The sequence below is a fragment of the Dipodomys spectabilis genome, unplaced genomic scaffold (assembly GCF_019054845.1).
Source record: "Dipodomys spectabilis isolate Male_0828 unplaced genomic scaffold, ASM1905484v1 ptg000118l, whole genome shotgun sequence".
Classification (NCBI taxonomy): domain Eukaryota; kingdom Metazoa; phylum Chordata; class Mammalia; order Rodentia; family Heteromyidae; genus Dipodomys; species Dipodomys spectabilis.
The window spans coordinates 5,888,845-5,916,384 of NW_024870795.1; the positions used below are offsets into that span (position 1 = coordinate 5,888,845).

Below are 27,540 nucleotides of genomic sequence, written 5' to 3' on the forward strand. Positions count from 1 at the left end.
GTTCTGTTGTGTGTTCTTGGTTATTTAAGGGAAATTTTAAGTACATAGTAGTATTTTGAAGAATCTGCCTCATTAATCAGTGTTCTTATGTGTTTCAGGATCTATCTGGTTCAATAGATGATCTCCCCATGGGGACAGAAGGAGCTCTGAGTCCTGGAGTGAGCACATCAGGGATTTCCAGCAGCCAAGGAGAGCAGAGCAACCCAGCTCAGTCTCCTTTCTCGCCTCATACCTCCCCTCACCTTCCTGGCATCCGAGGCCCCTCCCCTTCCCCTGTTGGCTCTCCTGCCAGTGTTGCTCAGTCTCGCTCAGGACCACTCTCGCCTGCTGCAGTGCCAGGTACCTTCAAGTGCTGGTCTTTGGGAAAAGGGAAAAGTTGACTTGTCCCAGTGATACCAGTGAGCCCTAGTTGGTATTCGCATTGGTTCCCCATAGCATTTGGAGTAGGGTGGAAACCCCCTGGCTGGATATCTCACTGTATGTAGGAGATGGCTGGCCTCCCAAGGAGCCATGGCTTGCTTACTTTCTTTCTGGAACAGGCAACCAGATGCCACCTCGGCCACCCAGTGGCCAGTCAGACAGCATCATGCATCCTTCCATGAACCAATCAAGCATTGCCCAAGATCGAGGTGAGAACCTGGGTTTTGGGGGTTGGAGCAGAGGATTAAAGCAGATCCTTGAGTCCCAGTGTGACATCTTGGAGAACTGTCTGACTGTAAAATTAGGATGATCCCAGCAGCAAATTGTGGAGCTAGAGTGGACTTGGCCATTTTGATGGCTTTTAAATTGCACTCCCTAATAGTCATTCTTTCTCAGTGCTTATTTATATTAGATAGATTCTCCTACATGCCTAATTTGGCCAGCAATTTCTGAAGATTCAGCCTTAACTTTTTTTGGGGGGTGGGGGTGGGGGTCAATCATGGAGCTTGAACTCTTGGCCTGAGCACTGTCCCTCAGCTCTTTAGCTCAAGGCTGGTGCTTTACCACTTGAGCCACTATACCACTTCTGGTTTTCTGAGTGTTTTATTGGAGATAAGAGTCTCAGGGCCTTTCCTGTCCGTGCTGTCTTTGAACTGTGATCCTAAGATCTCAGCCTTTTGTGTAGCTAGGATTACATGCATGAACCACCAGTGCCTGGCTTCAGCATTGACTTGTCACTCACTGAATCATTGGTCATTTTATTTTTTGTCATTGCTCTTTATCCTTTTAAACCTTGATTTAGTATGACAATGTGCCCTATCTTAGTGGTATATCATTTATGGGGTGTCTAAAAGGGTTCATAGCTATGGGCTGGGAAGGTGGCCCAGTGGTAGAGTGCTTGCCTTGCATGTTCAAGGCCCTGGGTTCGATTCCTCAGCACCACATAAGCAAAAAGAAAAAAGCCGGAAGTGACGCTGTGGCTCAAGTGGTAGAGCGCTAGCCTTGAGCTGAAGAGCTGAGGGACAGTGCCCAGGCCCAGAGTTCAGGCCCCACGACTGGACCCCCAAAAAAAAAAAACAAAAAATAAAAATAAAAAAATAAAAGGGTTGATAGCTATATAGCAAACTAGGTAGAGACTCCATGCAAATAGCTACTAAAGAAAATGTAGAAAATGAGGTCTCAGTGTAGATGGGAGATCCTTTGTTCCCATTGTACTGAGCAAATAACTATATGGATATTACTCTCAAATAGGTTATATGCAGAGGAACCCTCAGATGCCCCAATACAGTTCCCCCCAGCCCGGCTCGGCCTTATCTCCACGTCAGCCTTCTGGAGGACAGATGCACACAGGCATGGGCTCCTACCAGCAGAACTCCATGGGGAGCTACGGTCCCCAAGGGGGTCAGTATGGCCCACAAGGTGAGTATGTACCGAACTAGGAGTCAAAGATAGAAATAAGAAAGTCAAAACAGTTCCTGTTTGATATGCTAACACCTAAGTTATAAATGTAGGACTAGGGGCTGGGGGTTTAGCCCAGCGGAAGGGCACCCGCCTGGCGCATGCAAGGCCGTGGGTTCGGTTCTCAGCCCTGGTTTAAAAAAAATAAAATAAAATAAACGTAGGACTAAGTCATGTTAGTAGTGTATACCTGTAATCCCAGCTACTCAGGAGGCTGATACCTGAGAATTGTGATTTGAAGCCACCCTAGGCAGGAAAATTGGCAGGACTCTTTATCTCCCATTAAACGCATACACACACAGCGGAAGTGGAGCTGTGGTTCAAATGGTGAAGCATCAAGGACAGCACCCAAGCCCTGAGTTCAAGTCCTAGGACCAGCAAAAAAAGGAAGAAAAAAAAAAAAGACTGTCCTTTACCTTAAAATCTCCTCAGTCTATACCCTAAAGTAGGACGGGTTGGAGTTCTATCTTTCTTCACTTATTTTTGTCACAATGGGAATGTCTTTGAATTCCAATGATGAGCCCCTGTTTCATTTGTAAAGTAGAACTAAGGTTTTTACCTCATAACTGAGCACAGATGCCTAATAGATGGTAGAGTAGATATTGATCATTACTTTTTCTTGGTGCTGGTACTGAGGTTTGAGCTCAGAGCCTACATGCTGTCCTTTAGCTTTTTTTTAGCCAGTAGGTTGGCACTCTACTACTTGAGCCATTCCTCTACTTCTAATTTTTGTTTTGTTTTTTGGTCCGATCGTGGGGCCTGAACTCTGGGCCTGGGTGCTGTCCCTCAGCTCTTCAGCTCAAGGCTGGCGCTCTACCACTTGAGCCACAGCGCCACTTCCAGCTTTTTTCTTTTTTCTTTATGTGGTGCTGAGGAATTGAACCCAGGGCCTCATGCATGCAAGGCAAGCATTCTACCACTGAGCCACCTTCCCAGCCCTTGTAGCTATTTTTTTTAAAACTGGTTAATTGAAGATCAAGTCTAGAATCTGTCTCCCTAGTTGGTTCTCACCTTCAATCCTTAGATCTCAGCCTCCTGTGTAGCTAGGATTATAGACATGAGCCACTAGCTCCCAACAGACCACGTATACACACACTCTGCCTCTGTTACTGTCTCATAAATGTGTGTGTGTGTGTGTTAAAATACAAATAACATAAAATTCACCATTTTGACTTTTTTTGGTCGGTCATGAGGCTTGAACTCTGGGCCTGGGCACTATTCCTCAGCTCTTCTGCTCTCAAGAGAAGGGGCTTGAACTCAGGGCCTAGGCTCTGTCCCTGAGCCTCTGTGTGCTCAAGACTAGCTCTCTACCACTTGAGCCACAGTGCTACCTTTGGCTTTTTCTGTTTATGTGGTACTGAGGAATCAAACCCAGGGCTTTATACATGCTAGGCCAGCACTTTACCACTAAGCCAACTTCCTAGTCGTGTGTGTGTGTGTGTGTGTGTGTGTGTGTGTGTGTGTGTGTGTGTGTGTGTGTGTGTGTGTGTGAATAAATATTGTTTTTCTTAAAAACCAGCCATAGTAGATCTGAAGTAGAATACCTTGCATAGAACATAGGATAGAAGTCAGGAGCCAGTGGCTCACACCTGTAATCCTAGCTCCTCAGGAGGCTGAGATGTGATGAGGAAATAATTACACTGATAATTGGCTATGAGAGTTGTTATGTGGTGATTTCTTTAAGATAAGAAGGGTAGAAACAGTGTCTCAGAGTTACGTACAGCATTTGCCTAGCACAAGGTCCTGGACGTATTCTCCCAATACCACAAAAAAATAAAGTGGATGAAGAACTAACAGGCCTGATTTGACATGCCTCTAGCCTCCCATTCACTCAAAAAATGGTTCTCTTTCCTGGCAAAAATATTGACTGGTTCTTGTTATTTGAAGTTTTAGAGTTGAGAGGTATTAGTTAATTGGTAGTGAGTCACTAACCAAGTCTTATATCCTCTCTCCCTCTCTTTCCAGGAGGTTACCCCAGGCAGCCAAACTATAATGCCTTGCCCAATGCCAACTACCCCAATGCAGGCATGGCTGGAAGCATGAATCCCATGAGTGCTGGAGGTCAAATGCATGGGCAGCCTGGTATCCCACCTTATGGCACTCTCCCTCCAGGGAGAATGAGTCATGCCTCAATGGGTAACAGGCCTTATGGTCCTAATATGGCCAATATGCCACCTCAGGTTGGGTCTGGGATGTGTCCCCCTCCAGGGGGCATGAACCGGAAAACTCAAGAATCTGCTGTCGCCATGCATGTTGCTGCCAATTCTATACAAAACAGGTAAGGCCTGGGACATGAAGAGAATGTCCAGGAAATGAAATGTTATATTAAATGTTAAAGTTGTTGTGATGCTTCTGGGCCTAAACCAGTCTTGTAGGTATATATGTGCAACTAGTAGGTGTCATTTTATTGAGAGTTCTTTAGAAAGCTGTATTTCTTTTTTTTTTTTTTTTTTTTTGTGGGTCCGGTCGTGGAGCCTGAACTCTGGACCTGGGCACTGTCCCTCAACTCTTCAGCTCAAGGCTAGCGCTCTACCACTTGAGCCAGAGCACCACTTCCAGCTTTTTTCTTTTTGCTTATGTGGTTCTGAGGAATCGAACCCAGGGCCTCATGCATGCAAGGCAAGTGCTCTACCACTGAGCCACCTTCCCAGCCCAGAAAACTGTATTTTCTTAGAGTATAAAAAATAAGAGCCGGGAGCCGGTGGCTCACACCTGTAATCCTAGCTACTCAGGAGACTGAGATCTGAAGGTCTCGGTTCAAAGCCAGCCCAGGCCGGAAAGTCCATGAGACTCTTATCTCCAGTAAACCACTAGGAAACTAGAAGTGGCGCTGTGGCTCAAGCGGTAGAGCGCTCGCCTTGACTGAAGAACTGAGGGACAGCGCTCAAGCCCAGAGTTCAGGCCCTATAACTGACAAAAAAAGAAGAAGAAGAAGAAGAAACACAGTAAGTGTTGATTCTTCAACAGAGTAGTGTTTCACAGGCCAAGTATCTTACTAAAGACCTTCATAGCTGGGCATCAGTAGCTCATGCCTGTGATTTTAGATACTTAAAAGGCTGAGATCTGAAGATTCATGGTTCAAAGCCAACTTTACAGCAAGAACCTGTATTAAAGAGGAGTGGGAGGAAGAAAATAAGAGAAGGCACAGCTCTGTCCTAAGTACAGTTTGGTTTGTGTTTACCATGACATAAATGATACAATTGAGTGTTTTATCTAGATTGGGCTTTTATTTTATTTTATTTTTTTTGTCGGTTGTGGGGCTTGAACTCTGGGCCTGGGCGCTGTCCCTCAGCTCTTCAGCTCAAGGCGAGGGCTCTACCACTTGAGCTACAGCGCCACTTCCGGTTTTCTGGTGGTTTATTGGAGATAGGAGTCTCACGGTCTCTCCTGCCCGGGCTGGCTTTGAACTGCGATCCTCAGATCTCAGCCTCCTGAGTAGCTAGGATTACAGGCGTGAGCCACCAGCGCCCGGCTAGATTGGGCTTTTAAATGTAAATATAATTTAACTTTGGAGGAAGATGGTCCTTAAGAAAGACACAGTAGGTCTCTTTTCTTTAAGGACTGTGCCCCTCAAAATTGACTAATGTTTGCTATAAAGAGTTCAGATCTTGGGGCTGGAAAGGTGACTCAGTGATAGAGTGCTTGCCTTACATGCATGAAACCCTCGGTTCGATTCCTAAGTACCACATAAGCAGAAAAAGCCAGAAGTGGTGCTGTGGCTCAAGTGGTAGAGCGCTAGCCTTGAGCTCAAGAGCACCCAGGCCCTGAGTTTAGGCCCCACGACCGACAAAAAAAAAAGAGTTCAGATCCTCATAGAATGTATTGTGAAAGTGGAAGAACGTAAGATTATCTAGGTGCTGCTCACTTTTAATTTGAAAGACCCATAAACATTTTCTCTTTAAACCTAACTAAAGTGGTCGTATAACATTATTTTTAGCTCATATTCAAATCTGAAAGAAAGCTGTTTCTCTAACCCTTTTCTTAATTTCCATCTTCTTCCCCAGGCCACCAGGCTATCCCAATATGAATCAAGGGAGCATGATGGGAACTGGACCTCCCTATGGACAAGGGATCAATAGCATGGCTGGCATGATCAACCCACAGGGACCCCCGTATCCCATGGGTGGAACCATGGCCAACAATTCAGCAGGTGAATTCAAGTCACTGCTTACCTCAGGGAGTTTTTCAGGAGTGGTCTTTAAAGTTGCATCTTGGATTTTGATTATTTTTTTCTCTTTGATAGGGATGGCAGCCAGCCCAGAGATGATGGGCCTTGGGGATGTCAAGTTAACTCCAGCTACCAAAATGAACAACAAGGCAGATGGGACACCCAAGACAGAATCTAAATCCAAAGTAATGATCTTGACTTGATTCCTTTCAACTTTGTATCCTGTCCCCCTTCAATGATAGGATGAGAAAAGAAAACATGACAACATTTTAGGTTTTTATGACACTAATCTCTGAAAAAGCCTGCATTGCCTTCTCTTACAGTGAATGGGCAAAGAATAGCTCATAGAATTAGACTTGAATTAACATAATGGATCTTGATGTAAATAACATTCTTACAGCTGCATGTTATGGAGAAAACAGACCCTACAGCTTAGAATTCTTTGTACTGTCTATCACTGGTGGCTCATGCCTATAATCTTAGCTACTTGAGAGATTAACAGTGGGAGTTTCCCAGTTTTAGATCAGAGTAGGCAGAAATGTTCATGAGACTCCTTCTCACCCAAAGCTGGGATCAGTGGCATGCGCCTTCATCCCAGCCACAACTGGAAGCCAAAAATAGGCATGCCTGGGCTAGAGGCATGGCTCATCAGTAAAGCACCTGCTTAAACACAAAAACTCTTTGAATTCAAGCCTATTACTGCCCCCCAAAAAGTATTCTCTGTGCTGTTTGATGCTTCTGTGATAGTGAATTGTACTCATATACTGTGTTTTAAGAAACTAGTTGCACTTTTCTTCCTTACTCATAACAAGAATGATTGGTACCAGGTATTCTGTAAACAGGAACAGAGAGCACTTTGGGATTGGATCCTTGACTTCAGTGTAATTTGGACTTCAGTGTGTTCTCTGTTAGGCTGTGTGGCAGCATTTGAGTCATTTTAAACATTTCTGTTCTACTCTTACAAGCTTTTTTTTTTTTTTTAAGTCAACATCTAGCCCTAGTATCTTTAGCTAAGTTCCACTAGTAACCAAGACCTTACTGATAGAGAATAGAATTGATTCACCTGATTTTATGAGTTATCTACTACAGGGTACATCAGTTTTCCTCAAGTTACAAAAAGAACAAGAAAGATTTCTATTGCTGCAGACTAGGTCAGATCCTGCCACTTTACCAGAAAATCGTAAAATTGCTCTCCAAAGCGGGCACCAGAAGCTTACACTGGTAATTCTAACTAACACAGGAAGAGTCAGATTTGAGGACCATGGTTAGAAGCCAGCCAGAGCTAGAAAGTCCAGGAGACTCTCATCTCCCACTAAGCACTCAAGGCAGGACATGAAGCTGTATCTCAAATGGTAGAGCGCCAGCCAAGGAACCGTGCCCAGGCCCTGGGTCCAGTGCACACCCACATACAAAATGCTCACCAAGAAAAAAAAAACAAAAAACATTTCTGTTCTAGACAGTACCTCACTTTTCTACGTAGTCTCCTACTGCAACTTTGACCTATAGTTTCTTTCTTTTTTTGGGGGGGGGAGAGGACGGTCCAGTCGTGGGGCCTGAACTCTGGGCCTGGGCACTGTCCCTCAGCTCTTCAGCTCAAGGCCAGCACTCTACCACTTGAGCCACAGTGCCACTTCCGGCTTTTTGCTTTTTGCTTTATGTGGTGCTGAGGAATTGAACCCAGGGCCTCAGGCATGCAAGGCAAGCGCTCTACCACTGAGCCACCTTCCCAACCCTTGACCTGTAGTTTCTTTTTAAGTCTTCTGTCTTGTATAAGCTAATTTCCAAAACATTTCTACCAAGTGGGAGACGCATCCTCTCCCCTCCTTCTACCCGCCCCCCCCCCCCCCCCCCCCCAGTCCTGGGGCTTGAACTTGGGGCCTAGACACTGTCCCTGAGTTTCTTTGTGCTCAAGGATAGCACTTTACCACTTGAGCCAGTGTGCTGCTTCCAGCTTTTTCTGAATAGTTTATTGGAGATAAAAGTCTCATGGACTTTCCTGCCTGGGCTGGCTTCAAACCAAGATCCTCAGATCTCAGCTTCTGGAGTAAGTAGAATTATAGGCATGATTCACCGATGCTTGGCCCATCCTTTCTTAAGACAAGAAAGAGTTGTTGTTGTGTGTGAGTGCGCACGTGTGTATATGTTTGTGAGAGAGAGAGCATGTATGTGTGTGTGTGTGTGAGAGAGAGAGAGAGAGAGAGGGCATGTGCATGTGTGAGTGCACACAGAGCGTCAACTTAGAACCTTGCATCCTTGCTTGGTTTTTTTCCACTTGACTGGTGCTATACCGCTTGAGTCATGCCTCCAGTTCCAGCATTTTGCTAACTAATTGGGGATAAAAATAGGCTTTTCTTCTTGAACTGGCTTTGAACTCTCAGATCTCAGTTTCCCGAGTAGTTAGGATTACAGGCATGAGCAACCTACACCCAGCTTCGAGGCTGGTTTCTTATGTTTAAAACTAAGGGTGGGGGGGCTGGGAAGGTGGCTCAGTGGTAGAGTGCTTGCCTTGCATGCACGAGGCCCTGAGTTTGATTCCTTAGCACCAAATAAGCAAAAAGAAAAAAGCCAGAAGTGGCACTGTGGGCTCAAGTGGTAGAGTGCTAGCCTTGAGCTGAAGAGCTAAGGGACAGCGCCCAGGCCCAGAGTTCAGACCCCACAACTGGACCCAAAAAAAAAACAAAAACAAAAAAACTAAGGGTAGGGGCTGGGAAGGTGGCTCAGTGGTAGAGTGCTTGCCTTGCATGCATGAGGCCCTGGGTTCAATTCCTCAGCATCACATAGCAGAAAAAGCTAGAAGTGGTGCTGTGGCTCAAGTGATAAGCTAGCCTTGAGCTGAAGAGCTGAGGGACAGCACCCAGGCCCAGAGTTCAGGCCCCAAAACCAACAATAATAAAAACAAAAACAAAAAACACCTAAGGGCAAACTAATACTAGATATGTAAAGACACGTAGCCCAACACCTAGTTCACAACGTATTGTCAATAGTAACTTCCTTCCTTTACTGTAAGAAGGCCTACCTGCCTTTTGGTCCTTCAGTTTGTGGAGCTCCCCTCAAGCAAGAAGCTTTACCGCTTCCTTTATCAAGGGTTAATGAGACTCTTAGCAGCATAGACTTTGAATTTGATGCATTCTGTGCATTATCACCTGCCCCTTTCAGAAATCCAGTTCTTCTACTACCACCAATGAGAAGATCACCAAGTTATATGAGCTAGGTGGTGAACCTGAGAGGAAGATGTGGGTGGACCGTTATCTGGCCTTCACGGAGGAAAAGGCAATGGGCATGACAAATCTGCCTGCTGTGGGTAGAAAACCTCTGGACCTTTACCGCCTCTATGTGTCAGTAAAAGAAATTGGTGGATTGACTCAGGTGAGTGCCTGACTTTCTGTGGTATCATGCATCACACAGGGACAACATTCTCAGCTCTTGGATCACATACTATTGACAAGAAGCTAAGACTTCCTTTATAGCGTAAGTTACTAGAATTAAACTACTGCAGTGCAAATATAATGACTATATACTTTATTTTCTTTCTGATTCCCTGGAGTAGTTTGTCAAAGTAGCAAGTATAGAGTTTGGAGAGCTACATCTGATTCCTCTATATGGAAGGAAAGAAGGAAGCGAATTAATCCTTCCTTAAAATTAAAAAAAGAAAAGCATCTCAGAACCAAACCTTGTCTACCTGGTACCATGCAGTTTTATTTTAGACTCAGCTTAGGAGACAAACAGATGAGGTCACTCTGACAGCCATCTGTCTTGTGGACTTTGCTCCTGTGTGTGTTCTGGAGTATCCAGATCACTCCTGGATTACTTTGTGGCTGGAGTTGGAGAAGAGGCAGCAAGGAGAGAATTACTTCAAACTTTCTAAATCAGAAGAGGAAAACAGCTGTCACCAGCAGAAAGGGAAGTAGTTGGAACAAAGCCAACCAACAGTTGGCTATAAATTTCTTCTTCCATCAGACTTTAGACCCCTCCCCCACAAAGGAAAATAAAACCAAATGAAGTACATGTACACTGCCATATAATTGGTGTGGGAAACAAAGTCAGAGATGTCTAAGGTTACGCTGGGTGTATTCTTGCTTTTTTTTATCCCCCCTTTTGAGTCCTTATGTCCTGCCTGTAGGGAGAGGCCATTGGGTTAGTAAGTTGAATGGACTTTTAGAGTCATTGAACATAGAGTAGTAGGGTATAGAAGGAATCCCAAGCTTAGGCCTGTCCTCCAGTTTGCAAACCATTGAGATGCTGTGATATAATTGATGTATTAGTTTGGGTTTTTTGGGGGGGGGGAGGGGGGACGGGGAGTGTTTGGTCAGTCGTGGAGCTTCAACTCAGGGCTTGGGCACTGTCCCTGAGCTCTTTTGCTCAAGGCTTGCTGTCAGTCTACCACTTTGAGACACAGCTCCACTTCTGGTTTTTGAGTGGCTAATTGGAGATAAGAGTCTCACACTTTCTGCCCAGGATTGCTTCGAACCGTGAATCTCAGATCTCAGCCTCCTGAGTAGCTAGGATTACAGGCGTGAGCCACCAATACCTGGATTGTTTGATTTTTGTTTTTTATGTTTTGCCAGTCTTGGGGCTTGAACTCAGGGCCTGAACACTGTCCCTGGGCTATTTTTGCTCAAGGCTAGCACTCTTCCACTTGAGCCACAGCACCATTTCTGGCTTTTTCTGTTAATATGATTCCAAGGACTGCAAACCCAGGGCTTCATGTGTGCTAGGCAAACACTCTACCTCTAGGGCACATTCCCAGTCCTGGCTACAAAAAGGCAAATGGTGAGTCTAAAGGATTAATAGAATTCATATGGAAATGGAGGAAGGAGCTGTATGACACAGGGATGGAAACAAGTGGGGAATAATACCCATAGGCTATCACCACTTTATAAACAAGTGTATTATTTCCACCTCCATGGGAAATATCCATTGCTGTATTTTCATCCTTAAAAAAAACTCTGGTATAAGAAAACCAGAAGTGGTGCTGTGGCTCAAAGTGGTAGAGCACTAGCCTTTAGCGCAAAAGCTTAGGGACAAGGCTTAGGCCTTGTTTTCAAACCCCACGACCAACCAAAAAAAAAATAACTCAGCTCATGTGCCAGTGGCTTACACCTGTAATCCTAACTACTCAGGAGGCTGAGGTCTAAGGATCAGGGTTCAAAGCCAGCCCAGGCAAGAAAGTTTGTAAGACTCCTTATCTTCAGTAACCACCAGAAAACCAAAAGTGGTGCTGTGGCTCAAGTGGTAGAGTGCTCACCTTGAGCTGAAAAGCTCAGGGACAACACCCAGGCCCAGAGTTCAAGCACCATGTCTGACACAAAAATTCTGGTATCACAGTGTCTCAGGCGTGTTATCCTAACAATTCAGGAGGCTGAGATCTGAGATAAGAGGATAACAATCTCCATCTTGTATGGAGATTGTTATTTACAATTAACCAGCAAAAATCTGGAAATAAAGATGTGACTCAAGTAGAAGAACACCAAATGAGTGAAAAAGCCAAGCAAGAGCTAGAGGCTCTGAGTTCAAGACCCAGTGATGGCAGCTAAAGAAGAAAGGAAAAGAGAGATTATCACAGATACCTAATCAAAGGTATTTGACTCTTGTGAGTCAGTACTAGAAAGCTAGTTTTCCTAACACTTAAGGGACAAGTGTACCATATATATGGAATACTTGATAAAGTGGCCTGCCCAGCTAGCACAGAAGACTATGTGGAACATTTGGGAGATGCCCTGAAGTAGAAGTAGGAAGATAAAAAAGTCACAAACGGGCTGGGAAGGTGGCTCAGTGGTAGAGCGCTTGCCTTGCATGCCTGAGGCCCTGGGTTCGATTCCTCAGCACCACATAAGCAAAAAGAAAAAAAAAAGGTCACAAAGCTCTAAACATGTAGACTTATCAATCAGGACAGGAAAGGGGCCTGAAGTTATATAACTACAATATAAGAACAACCTAAGACTTAAATTTGCAGTAGCTTTTACACTGAGGACAAACAGATCAGATGTGAAAATCTCTAATTTGACAAAGTAAGCCAATGAGGGTTATTGTTGATACTACCACAACAAATCTCCATTTTATAAGCATTCTTATGCATTTAAAATAGGTTTGGATCAGGTGATTTGCACACCATTTTTCAGACAGTACATATACATGAAACAAAGATCAGCCACGTGCTGGTGGTTTATGCCTGTAAGAAGAATGAGATCTGAGGATTGAGATTTGAAGCCAGCCTAGACAGAAAAATCCTCAAGACTCTTTATCTCCAGTTAAACAGCCAAATGTTAAAGTGGAGGTATGGCTCAAGTGGTAAAGCATAAGCTGTAAAGCAGAATAACCCAGACAAGATTTATACATACATTTATACATACAACTATTTCTAATAGTTGGAAATTTGTCCTGTTTCGAGTAAGCAGAACATGTCAGTGGAACCTGGTGAAGCCAGACACAGACTGAACATTTTCATGGACTCTCCACCAAGGTGTTACATTTTTGCAGTTACCTAGGACTGTGATTCCCTAAGAGATCAAAATATCTTGCAGCTTGCAACTTGGTGCTCATAGGAAGGAAGTTCAGGTAGAAAACGTATTCTAACTTTTCTTGTGGGTTCTATAGGTCAATAAGAACAAAAAATGGCGGGAACTTGCGACCAACCTCAATGTGGGCACATCAAGCAGTGCTGCCAGCTCCTTAAAAAAGCAGTATATCCAATGTCTCTATGCCTTTGAGTGCAAGATTGAACGGGGAGAAGACCCTCCCCCGGACATCTTTGCAGCTGCTGATTCCAAGAAGTCCCAGCCCAAGATCCAGCCTCCCTCTCCTGGTAAGGATGTGGTTAACAACTCCAAGGCTAAGGGCCTGGCTCATTCAGTTGGGCCTACCTCCAGAGAACAGAGCAGATGCTAGGAACTTGGTTCCTACCTACCTACTCTAAGGCTTAGCAGGTTTGCAGACAAAACAGCAACTAGTGCCAGCTCTCTTAGGGGAGATACTATAGTAGAACAGCTCTTAAGTTTTAATTTTCATTGTACACCTGGCATCTTGCCAAATGTTTGTAAACTAGTGAGTGGAAAGAACAATAGAGTGAGGGAAGCCTGACAAATAGCAATAAGGCCAGGGCCATCTGGGAACTTCAGCAGGCTGATGTCAGTGCCTTAGAATGTAGCTCAGACTAGAGCCCTAAGTTCCCCCAGGGAGTTGAGATGGTAATGAATGGGAAGGAGGGGCCATGAATGGAACTTTCTTATGGGACTGTTTCTGCCCATCTTCCTTTCTGGAAAGGAGGCTAGGGCTTAGGCTGACGTGTAGAGGGGAAAAGGCCAGGGCCCTAGAAGGTAGGTATAAACATATGTATGTGCCTTGATGTTAACCTCTGAGAGTGTAATAAGTGCCTGAAATGACTCATCAACTGGGGAGGACTCAGCAGTGGGATATCTTCTGCTGGGAAGGGTAAATAATAGAAACGTTAATTACTAGGAGTTGTGCTCATCAGCTTAGAGGACCATTCAAACCTAAAGATGATGTTGTGCTGGGTTCTTGCGAACTGAACCACCATAGATAGGCTCCTAACCTGCACAACAGGTCAGGGACCAGGTAGACCCTCTCCACCCTGGCTTTTGGAGGCTCTGACTAGGAGCATTATCTTTAATACAGTACCTTAATAGGTTAGACAAATCCTTGGAAAATTAAAGAGAGGGGTGCCAGGAAAGCTGGCAATGCATCAAGAAATGAGTGGCATAGTTATGGTGATTTCATGGTCACGTCACTCTAAATGTTCAAAGCAAGGAGGGTCAAAATCCATTCCCTTTTTCATAATTTGGCCTTGCAGGTCACCTCTTTTTTTAGGAGGGGGGTGGCCTTGGGGCTCGAACTCTGGGCCTGGGCACTGTCCCTCAGCTCTTCACCTCAAAGCAAGTGCTCTACCTCTTGAGTCACAGTGCCACTTCCAGTTTTCTGGTGGTTAATTGGAGATGAGAGTCTTAAGGACTTTACTGCCTGGGCAGGCTTTGAACTGCAATCCTCAGATCTCAACCTCCTGAGTAGTGAGGGTGACAGGCGTGAGCCACTGGCGCCTAGCCAGGTCACCTCATTTAAGAAGGGTACTCTGTGCCTTAAGGGCCTTAGGAAGATAGTTTACAAAGGGATGACAGCATAGCCTGTCATCTCAGCACTCGGGACACTGGAACATGAGAGGATGATGAGTTCAAGACCAGCCTGTGCTACATAGTTGAGATGTTGTCCCCCCAAAAAGAAGAAAAGAACCAGATGCCATTGTTTTATACCTATATTAGTTACTCAGGAGGCTGAAATCTGGAGGGTCGAGGGTCTATCTCCTAGGTAGAAAAGTTCACAATACTCTCTGAGATCAAACCCTAGTACCAGCAAAAGAAAAAGACAGATGGCTCCAACAGCTTACTCCTATAAAATTTTGTGGGTTTTGTTGTTGTTGTTGTTTTGCTGTTCCTGGGGCTTGAACTCAGGGTCTGGGTACTGTCCCTGGGCTTCTTTTGCTCAAGACTAGCACTCTATCACTTAAGCCACAGCGCCATTCTGGCTTTTTCTGTTTATATGGAACTAAGGACTCAAACCCAGGGCTTCATGCATGCTAGGCAAGCACTCCACCACTAAGCCACATTCCCAGCCCAAATCCTAGTTATTTGGAAGACTGAGATTGGGAAGATCCTGATCTGAGACAAGCCCAGACAAAAGTCTGTAAAGATCCATCTCAACCAAGAGCCACTGAGAGCCAGCTCTCAGTATGGTGGTGCCTAAAATAGGCAAATTGAGATTCAGACAGGAAGCAAAACCCTATGTCAAAAGTAATAAATGCAAAAAAAGGTCTGGAGGTATAGATCAGTGGTAGAGCACTTGGATACCAAGCTTAAGGTACTGAGTTCAAACCCCTATACCACCAAAACACAAAGAGAGAGAGCAGTCTTGGGGAATTTGTATGTTTCTGTGAGAGTTAAAACACTTCCTAAGCAAGCTGCTCATCTGTTTCTTTGTTAACAGCGGGATCAGGGTCTATGCAGGGGCCACAGACTCCTCAGTCAACCAGCAGTTCCATGGCAGAGGGAGGAGACCTGAAGCCACCAACTCCAGCATCCACACCACACAGTCAGATTCCCCCTTTGCCAGGCATGAGGTAAGGCCAGGAGCCAGGGGCAGAAGATTTGGGGATACTGGGGACTTGTGTGTATTGCAAATCCTAAGTAGCCCAAGGGTGGTCCCTGCTGTCTATCTGCCCAGCCAGTGTCTTCGATATGTTTGCCTTGTATCAGAGGATTTTATCTTTTTGAGATTTAATTCGTTTTCCTCACTTTGGAGCAGGAGCAATTCTGTCGGGATCCAGGATGCCTTTCCTGATGGAAGTGACCCCACATTCCAGAAGCGGAATTCCATGACTCCAAACCCTGGGTACCAGCCCAGTATGAATACCTCTGACATGATGGGGCGCATGTCCTATGAGCCAAATAAGGATCCTTACGGCAGCATGAGAAAAGGTGACCAGTTACTATTGGCCTTGTGCAGGGAGTAAGAGGATAACCTCCAGATAGCTTCTGAAATGATGTATTCCTGACAGTATTCCTTGATCTAATCACTCCCTTCATCCATACTTCTTTTCTTTTCTTTTTCCTTTCTTTGATATCCAACACCTTTAAACATGCTTTTTGCTCATTTAAGCTTCTTTATTTTGAATCTGTCAGGAAAATAATGGGAAGAAAACCCAAGCTTTGTAAAGGCAAGGTACAAATTGCCTGGTCTGCCAACACACCTGTTTTCTTACTGCCTTCCTTTCTACACTCAGCTCCTGGGAGTGATCCCTTCATGTCCTCAGGGCAGGGCCCCAACGGAGGGATGGGTGACCCTTACAGCCGTGCTACTGGCCCTGGGCTGGGAAATGTGGCTATGGGACCACGACAGCACTATCCCTATGGAGGTCCTTATGACAGAGTGAGGTAAGCACAGTCCCTGCATCTACCCCACCCTTGGTACCCTGAAGCTATGATATATGCCCAGTTTGCTTCTCCATTTTTTGCTTAGGACTGAGCCTGGAATAGGTCCTGAGGGAAATATGGGCAGTGGAGCCCCACAGCCAAATCTCATGCCTTCCACCCCAGACTCGGGGATGTATTCTCCTAGCCGCTACCCCCCACAGCAGCAGCAGCAGCAACAGCAAAGGTGAGTGAAGTCTGATCTCAACACCAACATACTCAGGCTTGAACTTACCCTCCCTGATCCTCTTCCTCCCTTCCTACAGACATGATTCCTATGGCAATCAGTTCTCCACCCAAGGCACCCCATCTGGCAGCCCTTTCCCCAGCCAGCAGACCACAATGTATCAACAGCAGCAACAACAGGTAAAGAAATGGCCTGGCCCACTAGTTCTCCTTGAAAATTAATGAATCATCAATGGAACCGGAGACATCATTCGGGTGGTAGAACTCCAGCCTTGAGCCAAAAAGCCGAGTGAGATCTCAGAGCCCCAAGTTCAAGCCCTAGTACCAGCACATACACATACAAAATTAATGAGTAATCAAATCAAAAATCTGTGGCAGGGCTGGGAAGTTGGCTCAGTGGTAGAGCGATTGCCTTGCATGCCTGAGGCCGTGGGTTCGATTCCTCAGCACCACATAAGCAAAAAGAAAAAAGCCGGAGGTGGCGCTATGGCTCAAGTGGTGGAGCACTACTAGCCTTGAGCTGAAAAGCTGAGGGACAGTGCTCAGGCCCAGAGTTCAGGCCCCACACCCGGACCCAAAAAAAAAAATCTGTGGCAGTCTAAGAAGCTCACTTGGGGTAGTTTAGCATTTCTCTCTCACTCAGCTAGTTCTGCCTAGAGAATCAAGCCCTCAATCTCTTCCCCAGCAGGTCTCCCTAGTTCTCCAAAAGGGTTAGAAACAGTCCTGTTGATTTTTGAGATTTTATATTTTTCTTCTTGGAGCAAGGGAGAGCCAGAGAAAAAGAAAAATAATGGTTACTCTCAAAAATAACTTCAAAAGATAATTTGTAAAGGTAACTCCTTGGTTTTCTTTTTTCTTTTTCTTTTTTTTGGGGGGGGAGGGACAGGGGGGTCTGGTCGTGGGGCCTGACCTTTGGGCCTGGGCGCTGTCCCTCAGCTCTTCAGCTCAAGGCTAGCACTCTACCACTTGAGCCACAGCACCACTTCCGGCTTTTTTCTTTTTGCTTATGTGGTGCTGAGGAATCAAACCCAGGGCCTCAGGCATGCAAGGCAAGCGCTCTACCACTGAGCCACCTTCCCAGTCCCAACTCCTTGGTTTTCTTAAGTGCCTGTATCTTCTTTTCCAGTGGAATAGAATAGAAGTAAATGTCTGATTGTGGCCATCTTGGCATCTAGATTTTGTGTCACTGAATGCAGAATATTAACGTCAACCTTTTGTTTTCTGTCTTAGAATTATAAGCGGCCAATGGATGGCACATATGGTCCTCCTGCCAAGCGGCATGAAGGGGAAATGTACAGTGTGCCATACAGCACTGGGCAGGGGCAGCCTCAGCAGCAGCAGTTGCCCCCAGCCCAGTCCCAATCTGCCAGCCAGCAACAAGCTGCCCAGCCTTCCCCTCAGCAAGATGTGTACAACCAGTATAGCAATGCCTATCCTGCTACTGCCACTGCTGCAACTGAGCGCCGACCAGCAGGCGGCCCCCAGAACCAATTTCCATTCCAGTTTGGCCGAGACCGTGTCTCTGCACCCCCTGGCTCCAATGCCCAGCAGAACATACCACCACAAATGATGGGTGGCCCTATACAGGCATCAGCTGACGTTGCTCAGCAAGGCACCATGTGGCAGGGGCGTAATGACATGACCTATAATTATGCCAACAGGCAGAGCACAAGCTCTGCTCCCCAGGGTCCTGCATATCATGGTGTGAACCGAACAGATGAAATGCTGCACACGGATCAGAGGGCCAACCATGAAGGCCCATGGCCTTCCCATGGCACACGCCAGCCTCCATATGGCCCCTCTGCCCCCGTGCCTCCCATGACAAGACCCCCTCCATCTAACTATCAGCCCCCACCAAGCATGCAGAATCACATTCCTCAGGTATCCAGCCCCGCTCCCCTGCCCCGGCCAATGGAGAACCGCACCTCTCCTAGCAAGTCTCCATTCCTGCACTCTGGGATGAAAATGCAAAAGGCAGGTCCACCAGTACCTGCCTCACACATAGCACCTACCCCTGTGCAGCCCCCCATGATTCGGCGGGATATCACCTTTCCACCTGGCTCTGTTGAAGCCACACAGCCTGTGTTGAAGCAGAGAAGGCGGCTCACAATGAAAGACATTGGTAAGAAGATCTCCCCAGCTGAGTTACTTCATCTACCCCTTCCTTCTTGTTCATTATTCTCTCTAGCCTACTCTGAATGAAGTGAAGTCTAGTGCAGTTGTAACTAAAATAGAGCCAAAGAATTCTGGGAAATGTTTTTCTTTAAGGTTTCAGGTTTTCCTTTAAGGCTTTGTCTTACAGTGATGTTCTAGGGAGCTGAGAAGCCATGAAGGGCAGGCCAGGTGTGTGTGCCATTCCTCTGACACCCCTGATAGGAACTGCTTTCTGCCTTGTGTTAACTTCAGAGTAGCCTAACTGATAGGGGATCCTTGTGGGTATCTCTAGACAACTTGGGCTTGGTGGATGGACAACACGGAGGTTTATTTCAGGAACCCCGGAGGCATGGCGGGTAATGATGTCCCTCAAGTCTGGTCTCCTGGCAGAGAGCACATGGGCATTAGACACCATTAACATCCTACTGTATGATGACAACAGCATTATGACCTTCAACCTCAGTCAGGTGAGTACAGGTTTCTGGGGGAAATTAGGAGATCCTGGGATCTTCTTGACTTCGATATTACTAAGTATCATGGGAAATGAAGCCATTTTCAGGCAACATGGTTTTCTCCCCTCTCTTGGATTGGATATCTTCCATGCTAGTCCTTGTCTTCCCTTGACACTGGGCATGTGAGCCAGGGTAATGAGAGCAGTATTGCCTGTATAAGGGATCATGTTGATATCTTAGTGCAGAATTCACTTCAAAGGGATTTTTGTTTTAGAAACACTTCTGGTGTTAGTTAGAAGTGCAGAGCTCCTTTCATGTCAGTGAAGATGACCATGGTCTAGAATTATATGAATGGCACAGTTTTGTTACTTTCCCTTTTTGCTACTTCTGTTCTGAGTAAAAGAGTGTATTGATTCCAGGTTACTTTCATGTATTGTATTGGTGTGGGACACAGGGTTTTACTGTGTAGCCCAGGCTGGCCACAAACTTAAGATCCTCCTGCCTCAGCCTCCAAATGCTGTGGTGAGAGGCTTTTACTACCACTCCCAGCAGCTGTTTTTGATTTGTTGATTGGGTGGTTTTGTATTGTTTTGTCTGGGGAGGGGTCATTGGGCCAGTCCTAGAGCTTGAACTTGAAGCCTTTTGTGCTGTCCTTGCAGGGTTTTTGGTTTTGGTGGGGTTTTTTGCTCAAGACTAGTGCTCTACCGCTTGAGCCACAAGTCAAGCATTGTGATAGTTAATTGGAGATGAGTCTCATGGATTTTTCAGCCCAGGTTGGCTTTGGACTGTGATCCTGAGATCTCAGCCTCCTGAGTAACTAGGAATAGGTGTGAGCCACTGGCACCAGGCCAGGCTGTGACTGTGGGCCTGGGCGCTGTCCCTCAGCTCTTCAGCTCAAGGCTAGCGCTCTACCACTTGAGCTATAGCGCCACTTCTGGCTTTTTTGTATGTGGTGCTAAGGAATGGAACCCAGGGCCTCGTGCATACAAGACAAGCATTCTACCACTGAGCCACCTTCCCAGCCCCTACCCAGTCTTTTTTTACTGTTTTTGCAAACCTGATTTTTTTCAGAACTCCCTTCTCTTCTGTAAAATACGTGCCTTGATTCCAGTAGCTGGAAAGACTTAATGCTGAACCGTTTTACCCTATTTAAAAAAAAAAAAAACAAGCTATACTACTAGTTAGGCTTTCTACCACTGAGCCTCATTTTCATTATTTTTCTGGTAGGATATTATTTTATGCTTAGACCTGCCTGCCTGGACCAAAGTCCTCCTATTGACTCTTACTTATCTTGGCCTTCTAAGTAGCTGAAATTATGGGCATGATTTACCATACCCAACTTTTTTTCTTCTTTTTCTTTTCTTCTCACTCTTTCTGTCTCTCCCTCCTTGTCTTCCTCCCTTCCTCCTTCCTTCCTTCTCTCCCTCTGTTTCTCTCTGTTCCTCTCTCCCTCTCTCTCTCTCTCTCTCTCTCTCTCTCTCTCTGAGATAGGGTCTCTATGATAGTCCACAGTGTCAGAATCCTGCCCCAGCCTCCCAAGTGCCAAGATTGCACATTCATGCCACTATACCTGACCCATCTTAGCTCTTCATCCTCCTTGGAACCCACCAACCTGCTAATGAGAGAGCTGATTAGCAGAACATTGGAATAATATTTACCACTTAATAGTGCTTTCACTTTCCACCAGTCTTAATGTTTTGTTTCATGTCATCTTCACAGCATCCTTCAGATACTGGAGATGTGGCCATTTAGAAATGAGAAAACAGGCTCGGGGTTTATCCTTGCCCAAAATCACCCTGCTGCTAGCAAAGTCTTTCTGGCTCTAAAGCTTACTTTGTTGTTATTGTTGTTTAGTTTTGTTGTGAGTCTTGAACTCAGGGCCTGGGCGCTGTCCCTGAGCTCTTTTGCTCAAGAATAGGACTCTACAATACCCCTTCCAGTTTTCTGGTGGTATATTAGAGTTAAGAGTTTCTTGGGGACTTTTCTGCCCAGGTTGGCTTCGAACCAACAGTCCTCAGATCTTAGCCTCTTTAATAGATAGGATTACAAGGGTGAACCACCAGCGTTCTGGTTTCTTTTTTTTTTTTTTTTTGTGCCAGTCATGGTGCCTGAACTCTGGGCCTGGGCACTGTGCCTCAGCTCTTCAGTTCAAGGCTAGCGCTCTACCACTTGAGCCATAGCACCATTTCTAGCTTTTTCTGCTTATGTGGTACTGACGAATCTAACCCAGGGCCTCATGCATGCAAGGCAAGCACTCTACCACTGAGCCACCTTCCCAGCCCTAGCGTTCTGGTTTCTAAGGCTTATTTTCATTATGTGATATTGCTTCCTATGAGAAAATAAAGGGGAAAAAAATTGAGTATTTCCCATACATTTTGATACATTCCATTTAGGCTTTAGAACAACACTGACAAGTTTAGGAATTTTCATCATTTCATATAGCTAATTTCAGGGAAAATCAGAAGTCAAACTGACAATTTTCTAATTCAAAACTTTTTTTTTTTTTTTTGGTCCGGTCGTAGGGCCTGAACTCAGGGCCTGGGCACTGTCCCTCAGCTCTTCAGCTCAAGGCTAGCGCTCTACCACTTGAGCCACAGCGCCACTTCCAGCTTCTTTTTGCTTATGTGGTGCTGAGGAATTGAACCCAGGGCCTCATGCATGCAAGGCAAGCGCTCTACCACTGAGCCACCCCCTTCCCAGCCCAAAACTTTTTTTTATTTTTCACTCTTCTATACTATTCAACCAAATACTGACTGGAAATTGGTGTTTTCTTCTAGAAGTTTATGGCCTAGCTGAAGTTTGTGTCTCCTTAGCCACAAGCTTAGATCAGTGTTTGGATAGCTGAAGGCTTATCCCACTCACTGTGCTACAGAATTCATGGAGGGACAGCAATGTTCTTCTGCAATGTTGAGAAGCTTGGAAAAAAGAGCACATGAACATCTGTCCACATTGTTTCCTTTTCTTAGCTTATGTTGAAAGGATCATCTCAACCATACTTATTCATTAGCTATATGTAGCTGATGGATATAGAGAGTATCCTAAAGGAGGGATAAAGGCAAAGAATATTGGTTCGCAAATTGAGAGATGGGTGGCACTGGTAGGTGAAGTGAAGAGCTATGGTGCATGTTTTCATACTGATGGGGACAGGTGTATGCCATAGTTGTTTGGGCAGAAGAAAGAGCTTGATGCTCTTTCTTTGCAAAGGAAAAAGTAGGAGAGATAAAATGATTTGCTTTGTCGAAGTGTTTGAGAAAGGAGCCTCTCCTAGTTCGTGATACAAATGTGCCCCTATAAGGAAAGAGGGGATTAATAGAGCTGGGGCAGGAGTCCTGAAGCTACTTTTCCTCTCTTAATTTGTTTTCTTATTTATCTTTCAGCTCCCAGGGTTGCTAGAGCTCCTTGTGGAGTACTTCCGTCGATGCCTGATTGAGATTTTTGGCATTTTAAAGGAATATGAGGTGGGTGACCCAGGACAAAGAACACTACTGGACCCTGGAAGATTCAGTAAGGTGTCTAGTCCAGCCCCCACAGAGGGGGAGGAAGAAGAAGAACTTCTAGGTCTGAAACTAGAAGAGGAGGAGGAGGAAGAAGAAGTAGTTGAAAATGATGAGGAGATGGCCTTTTTGAGCAAGGACAAGCCAGCTTCAGAGAATAGTGAGGAGAAGCTAGTCAGCAAGTTTGACAAGCTTCCAGTAAAGATTGTACAAAAGAATGACCCATTTGTGGTGGACTGCTCAGATAAGCTTGGGCGTGTGCAGGAGTTTGACAGTGGCTTGCTACACTGGCGGATTGGTGGTGGGGACACCACTGAGCATATCCAGACCCACTTTGAGAGCAAAACAGAACTGCTGCCTTCTCGGCTTCATGTGCCATGTCCCACAGCCTCCCGGAAACATGTCATCACAGAGGGCACAGTAGGGACGACAGAGCAGGAAGGGCCCCCTCCTGATGGCCCACCAGAAAAACGGATCACAGCCACTATGGATGATATGTTGTCCACCCGCTCTAGCACATTGAACGAGGAGGGAGTTAAGAGTGCAGAGGCCACCAAGGAAAGCAGCAAGTTTCCATTTGGCATCAGTCCAGCACAGAGCCACCGGAACATCAAGATCCTAGAAGATGAGCCCCACAGTAAGGACGAGACCCCACTGTGTACCCTTCTGGACTGGCAGGATTCCCTTGCCAAGCGCTGTGTGTGTGTCTCCAATACCATCCGAAGCCTGTCATTTGTGCCAGGCAACGACTTTGAGATGTCTAAACACCCAGGGCTGCTGCTTATCCTGGGCAAGCTAATCCTGCTGCACCACAAGCACCCAGAACGGAAGCAGGCACCACTGACTTACGAGAAAGAGGAGGAACAGGACCAAGGGGTGAGCTGTAACAAAGTTGAGTGGTGGTGGGACTGTTTGGAGATGCTCCGGGAAAATACTTTGGTCACACTCGCCAACATCTCGGGGCAGTTGGACTTATCCCCATATCCTGAAAGCATTTGCCTGCCTGTCCTGGACGGACTCCTACACTGGGCAGTTTGCCCTTCAGCTGAAGCCCAGGACCCTTTCTCCACCCTGGGCCCCAATGCCGTCCTCTCCCCCCAGAGACTGGTCTTAGAAACCCTCAGCAAACTCAGCATCCAGGACAACAATGTGGACCTGATCCTGGCCACACCCCCCTTCAGCCGTCTGGAGAAGTTGTACAGCACCATGGTGCGCTTCCTCAGTGACCGAAAGAACCCAGTGTGCCGAGAGATGGCCGTGGTACTGCTGGCCAACCTGGCACAGGGGGACAGCCTGGCAGCCCGTGCCATCGCAGTGCAGAAGGGCAGCATCGGCAACCTCCTAGGCTTCCTTGAGGACAGCCTTGCTGCCACACAGTTTCAGCAGAGCCAAGCCAGCCTCCTCCACATGCAGAACCCACCCTTTGAGCCAACTAGTGTGGACATGATGCGGCGTGCTGCGCGTGCGCTGCTAGCCTTGGCCAAGGTGGATGAGAACCACTCAGAGTTCACTCTGTATGAGTCAAGGCTGTTGGACATCTCGGTGTCACCACTGATGAACTCATTGGTTTCACAAGTCATTTGTGATGTACTGTTTTTAATTGGCCAGTCATGACAGCCGTGGGACATCTCCCCTCCCTGTGTGTGTGTGCGTGTGTGGAGAACTTAGAAACTGACTGTTGCCCTTTATTTATGCAAAACCACCTCAGAATCCAGTTTACCCTATGCTGTCCAGCTTCTCCCTTGGGAAAATGTCTCTCCTGTTTCTCTCCTTCCTCTCCCCCTCACACCTTTCTTTTCCTCATCCTCACCTTGCCCCCCCTCAGGACCCTACCCTATTTGAAAAGACAAAGCTCTGCCTACATAGAAGACTTTTTTTATTTTAACCAAAGTTACTGTTGTTTACAGTGAGTTTGGGGAAAAAAATATAAAAAATAAAAATGGCTTTCCCGGTCCTTGCATCAACGGGATGCCACATTTCATAACTGTTTTTAATGGTTAAAAAAAAAAAAGGAAAAAATACAAAAAAAAACTCTGAAAGACAAAAAGGTGACTGCTGAACTGTGTGTTGTACATTCACAATCTCGCAGGAGCCGAGAAGTTCGCAGTTGTGAGCATACCCTGTTCACTGGAGAGGCCTGTGCAGTAGAGTGTAGACCCTTTCATGTACTGTACTGTACACCTGATACTGTAAACATACTGTAATAATAACGTCTCACATGGAAACGAGAGAAGACGCTGGGTCAGCAGCAAGCTGTAGTTTTTAAAAATGTTTTTAGTTAAATGTTGAGGAGAAAAAAAAAAAGGCTTTTCCCCCAAAGTATCATGTGTGAACCTACAACACCCTGACCTCTTTCTCTCCTCCTTGATTGTATGAATAACCCTGAGATCACCTCCTAGAACTGGTTTTAACCTTTAGCTGCAGCGGCCGCGCTGCCACTCGTGTATATATATGATGTTGTACATTGCACATACCCTTGGATCCCCACAGTTTGGTCCCTCTCCCAGCTACCCCTTTATAGTATGACGAGTTAACAAGTTGGTGACCTGCACAAGCGAGACACAGCTATTTAATCTCTTGCCAGACATTGCCCTTCTTGGTGCGATGCTGTACAGGTCTCTGTAAAAAGTCCTTGCTGTCTCAGCAGCCAATCAACTTATAGTTTATTTTTTTCTGGGTTTTTGTTTTGTTTTGTTTTTCTTTCTAATCGAGGTGTGAAAAAGTTCTAGGTTCAGTTGAAGTTCCTGATGAAGAAACACAATTGAGATTTTTTCAGTGATAAAATCTGCATATTTGTATTTCAACAATGTAGCTAAAACTTGATGTAAATTCCTCCTTTTTTTCCTTTTTTGGCTTAATGAATATCATTTATTCAGTATGAAATCTTTATACTATATGTTCCACGTGTTAAGAATAAATGTACATTAAATCTTGGTAAGACTTTTGTGAGACTTTTTATTGTCTTTATTTAAAGGCTTGACCTTTGGGGGGGGGGGGGGTGAGCACTAGTGCTGTTCTTAGTGTGCTCTCTCCTAAATGGTGCCTTCTTAACCCTATTATTTATTTTCCATATCCCTTCCCTTCCTTTGCCTGCCCTCCACCTGTTGAGTTCAGGACCTTGTGCTTCCTTGTCTTGCTTGCTTAGCTGGTGTTCTACTACTTAGGCCATGCCTCTGTTACTTTTTGTGTGTGTGTGAAAATACTGTACAGAGGAGTTACAATTACATGGGCAAGATAATGAGTACATTTCTTATCAAGCATTGTAGCCTCCTCTTTTGTTAACCCTTCCCATCCCTTCCCATCCTCCCCCCCCCATCACTGCTTTTTGTTGGTTATTTAAAGATGGAGTCTCAGGGACTTTTTTTGCCCTGGCTAGTTTCAAATCTTGAACCTTCCAGTGTCAGCCACCTGTGTGGCTAGGATCTCAAGTGTGAGCTGCTCGTGCCCAGCCATATTCTACTTGTAATCTCCACAGTAAGTTTAAATTTAAGAAATCTCTGAGATTATTTAGCCTCAAAGAGTAAGTTCTGGAATTAAAATATATAATGAAATAATTCATAGCTTGGGGAAAATAAAACTTTTGGAAATGGTAAAGGTAGGCTCTGTTTTCTTAGGAATTATTAACAATAAAGTCGTTGGGCATTGGTGGCTCATGCCTGTAATCCTGGTTACTTAGGAGGCTGAAATCTGAGGATCTTGCTTTGAAGCCAGCCCTGGTAGGAAAGTCCATATGACTTTATTTCGAATAAACTACTCAGAAAAGGCTAGAATTGGCACTGTGGCTCAAGTGGTAGAACGCTAGCCTTGAGCACAAATTGGCTTAGGGACAGCGCCCAGGCTCGAGTTCAAGCCCTAGGACTAGCAAAAACAAAAACAGTATTCATTTATTTACTTGAAGGTACCCTCCATCTCAATCGTTTATATCACCACACTGGCTCTTTTCCAATTCCAGACTATTCAGATGCTCTTGACATCCCCAATTAATTCGAACATGTAAAGGCTAAAGTACCTTGTTTTCTTAGTAGAAGAAAGTCTAACCTTCCATTGCGTAGCCAAAATAAAATCCTTGATTCGTTTCCATATCCATTTACTATCCTTCAGAAAATTTTCAAGCACCTTCCCACACACTATAGTTTGAGATATAAGCTCCAAACTAGCTTTTCTGCTTTTCTTTGCCTGCTCGAACCTGCTCTTGATACAGCAACCAGAATGACATCTTTCGTTCTTACTTCAGGTCACAGTCCAGGGCCTTAAAATGGCATACTGGACCCTCAGTTATCTAGCTGGCTGCTACCCTCCCAGCACCGTATCTTATCCCCCACATTGCTCACTCTACCACACAGGAGCTGTTTCCACCTTGGGTCTTTGTACTTGTAGTTCCCTCTACATAGAATACTCTTTCATTACTCTTTGATCAGATAAATAGGTGCTGAAGACCTCCCATCTTCAAGTTGCCATTCAAATGTCCTGTGGATGTAGAACACATGTTTAATATACACCAGGCTCAAATTCCATCCCCAGTATCAAAAAATGAAAGTAATGGACAGCGCTCAGGCCCAGAGTTCAAGCCCTATGATGGACAAAAAAAAAAAAAAAGTGATGAGCAAGCTCAAAGACAGAGCCCAGTCCCTAAGTTCAAGTCATAGGACTATCACAAAGGGGGGGAAAAAATCTTCCTGGTCACCTTCTTTAAAATAACAATCTGCTTTTCTGCCTTATTTCCCTTCTCTTTCTCTTTCTGGCCCATTGTATTTATTTTTTTATTTTGTCAGTTGTGGAGCTTGAACTCTGGGCCTGGGTGCTGTTCCTTAGCTCTTCAGCTCAAGGCACATGCTCTACCACAGTGGCCACAGTGCCAGTTCTGGTTTCCTGGTGGTTAATTGGAGATAAGAGTCTCTCAGAATTTCCTTGCAAGTGGGGCACCAGCGGCTCACGCCTGTAATCCTAGCTACTCAGGAGGCTGAGATCTGAGGATCACGGTTCAAAGCCAGCCTGGGCAGGAAAGTCTGTGAGACCTTTTTTTGGGGGGGTAGAAGAGTCTGGTTGTAGGCCCTGAACTCTGGGCCCTGAACTCTGGGCCTGGACGCTGTCCCTCAGCTCTTCAACTCAAGGCTAGCGCTCTACCACTTGAGCCACAGCGCCACTTCTGGCTTTTTTCTGTTTGCTTATGTGGTGCTGAGGAATCGAACCCAGGGCCTCAGGCATGCAAGGCAAGCGCTCTACCACTGAGCCAC

The 27,540-nt window shown here is 45.6% G+C and overlaps 1 protein-coding gene across 2 annotated transcripts in view; it reads left to right on the forward strand.

Annotated features, from left to right (window-relative positions):
• The window catches only part of Arid1a (AT-rich interaction domain 1A), a 108,956-nt gene extending 83,712 nt beyond the window's left edge, over positions 1-25,244 (forward strand). Inside the window, exons 5-20 of one of the 2 annotated variants that reach the window (XM_042688420.1) lie at positions 99-339; positions 540-629; positions 1,672-1,839; positions 3,844-4,156; positions 5,883-6,028; positions 6,122-6,231; positions 9,203-9,412; positions 12,641-12,848; positions 15,038-15,170; positions 15,353-15,528; positions 15,834-15,984; positions 16,070-16,207; positions 16,287-16,386; positions 17,437-18,328; positions 18,697-18,827; positions 22,190-25,244. In XM_042688420.1, the coding sequence (XP_042544354.1) occupies positions 99-339; positions 540-629; positions 1,672-1,839; positions 3,844-4,156; positions 5,883-6,028; positions 6,122-6,231; positions 9,203-9,412; positions 12,641-12,848; positions 15,038-15,170; positions 15,353-15,528; positions 15,834-15,984; positions 16,070-16,207; positions 16,287-16,386; positions 17,437-18,328; positions 18,697-18,827; positions 22,190-23,920 (4,938 nt within the window). In that variant the 3' untranslated portion in view covers positions 23,921-25,244. The remainder of the gene's footprint in view (positions 1-98; positions 340-539; positions 630-1,671; positions 1,840-3,843; positions 4,157-5,882; positions 6,029-6,121; positions 6,232-9,202; positions 9,413-12,640; positions 12,849-15,037; positions 15,171-15,352; positions 15,529-15,833; positions 15,985-16,069; positions 16,208-16,286; positions 16,387-17,436; positions 18,329-18,696; positions 18,828-22,189) is intronic. The other variant, XM_042688421.1, reaches the window with a different exon arrangement.
• The last annotated feature ends 2,296 nt before the right edge of the window (positions 25,245-27,540 follow it).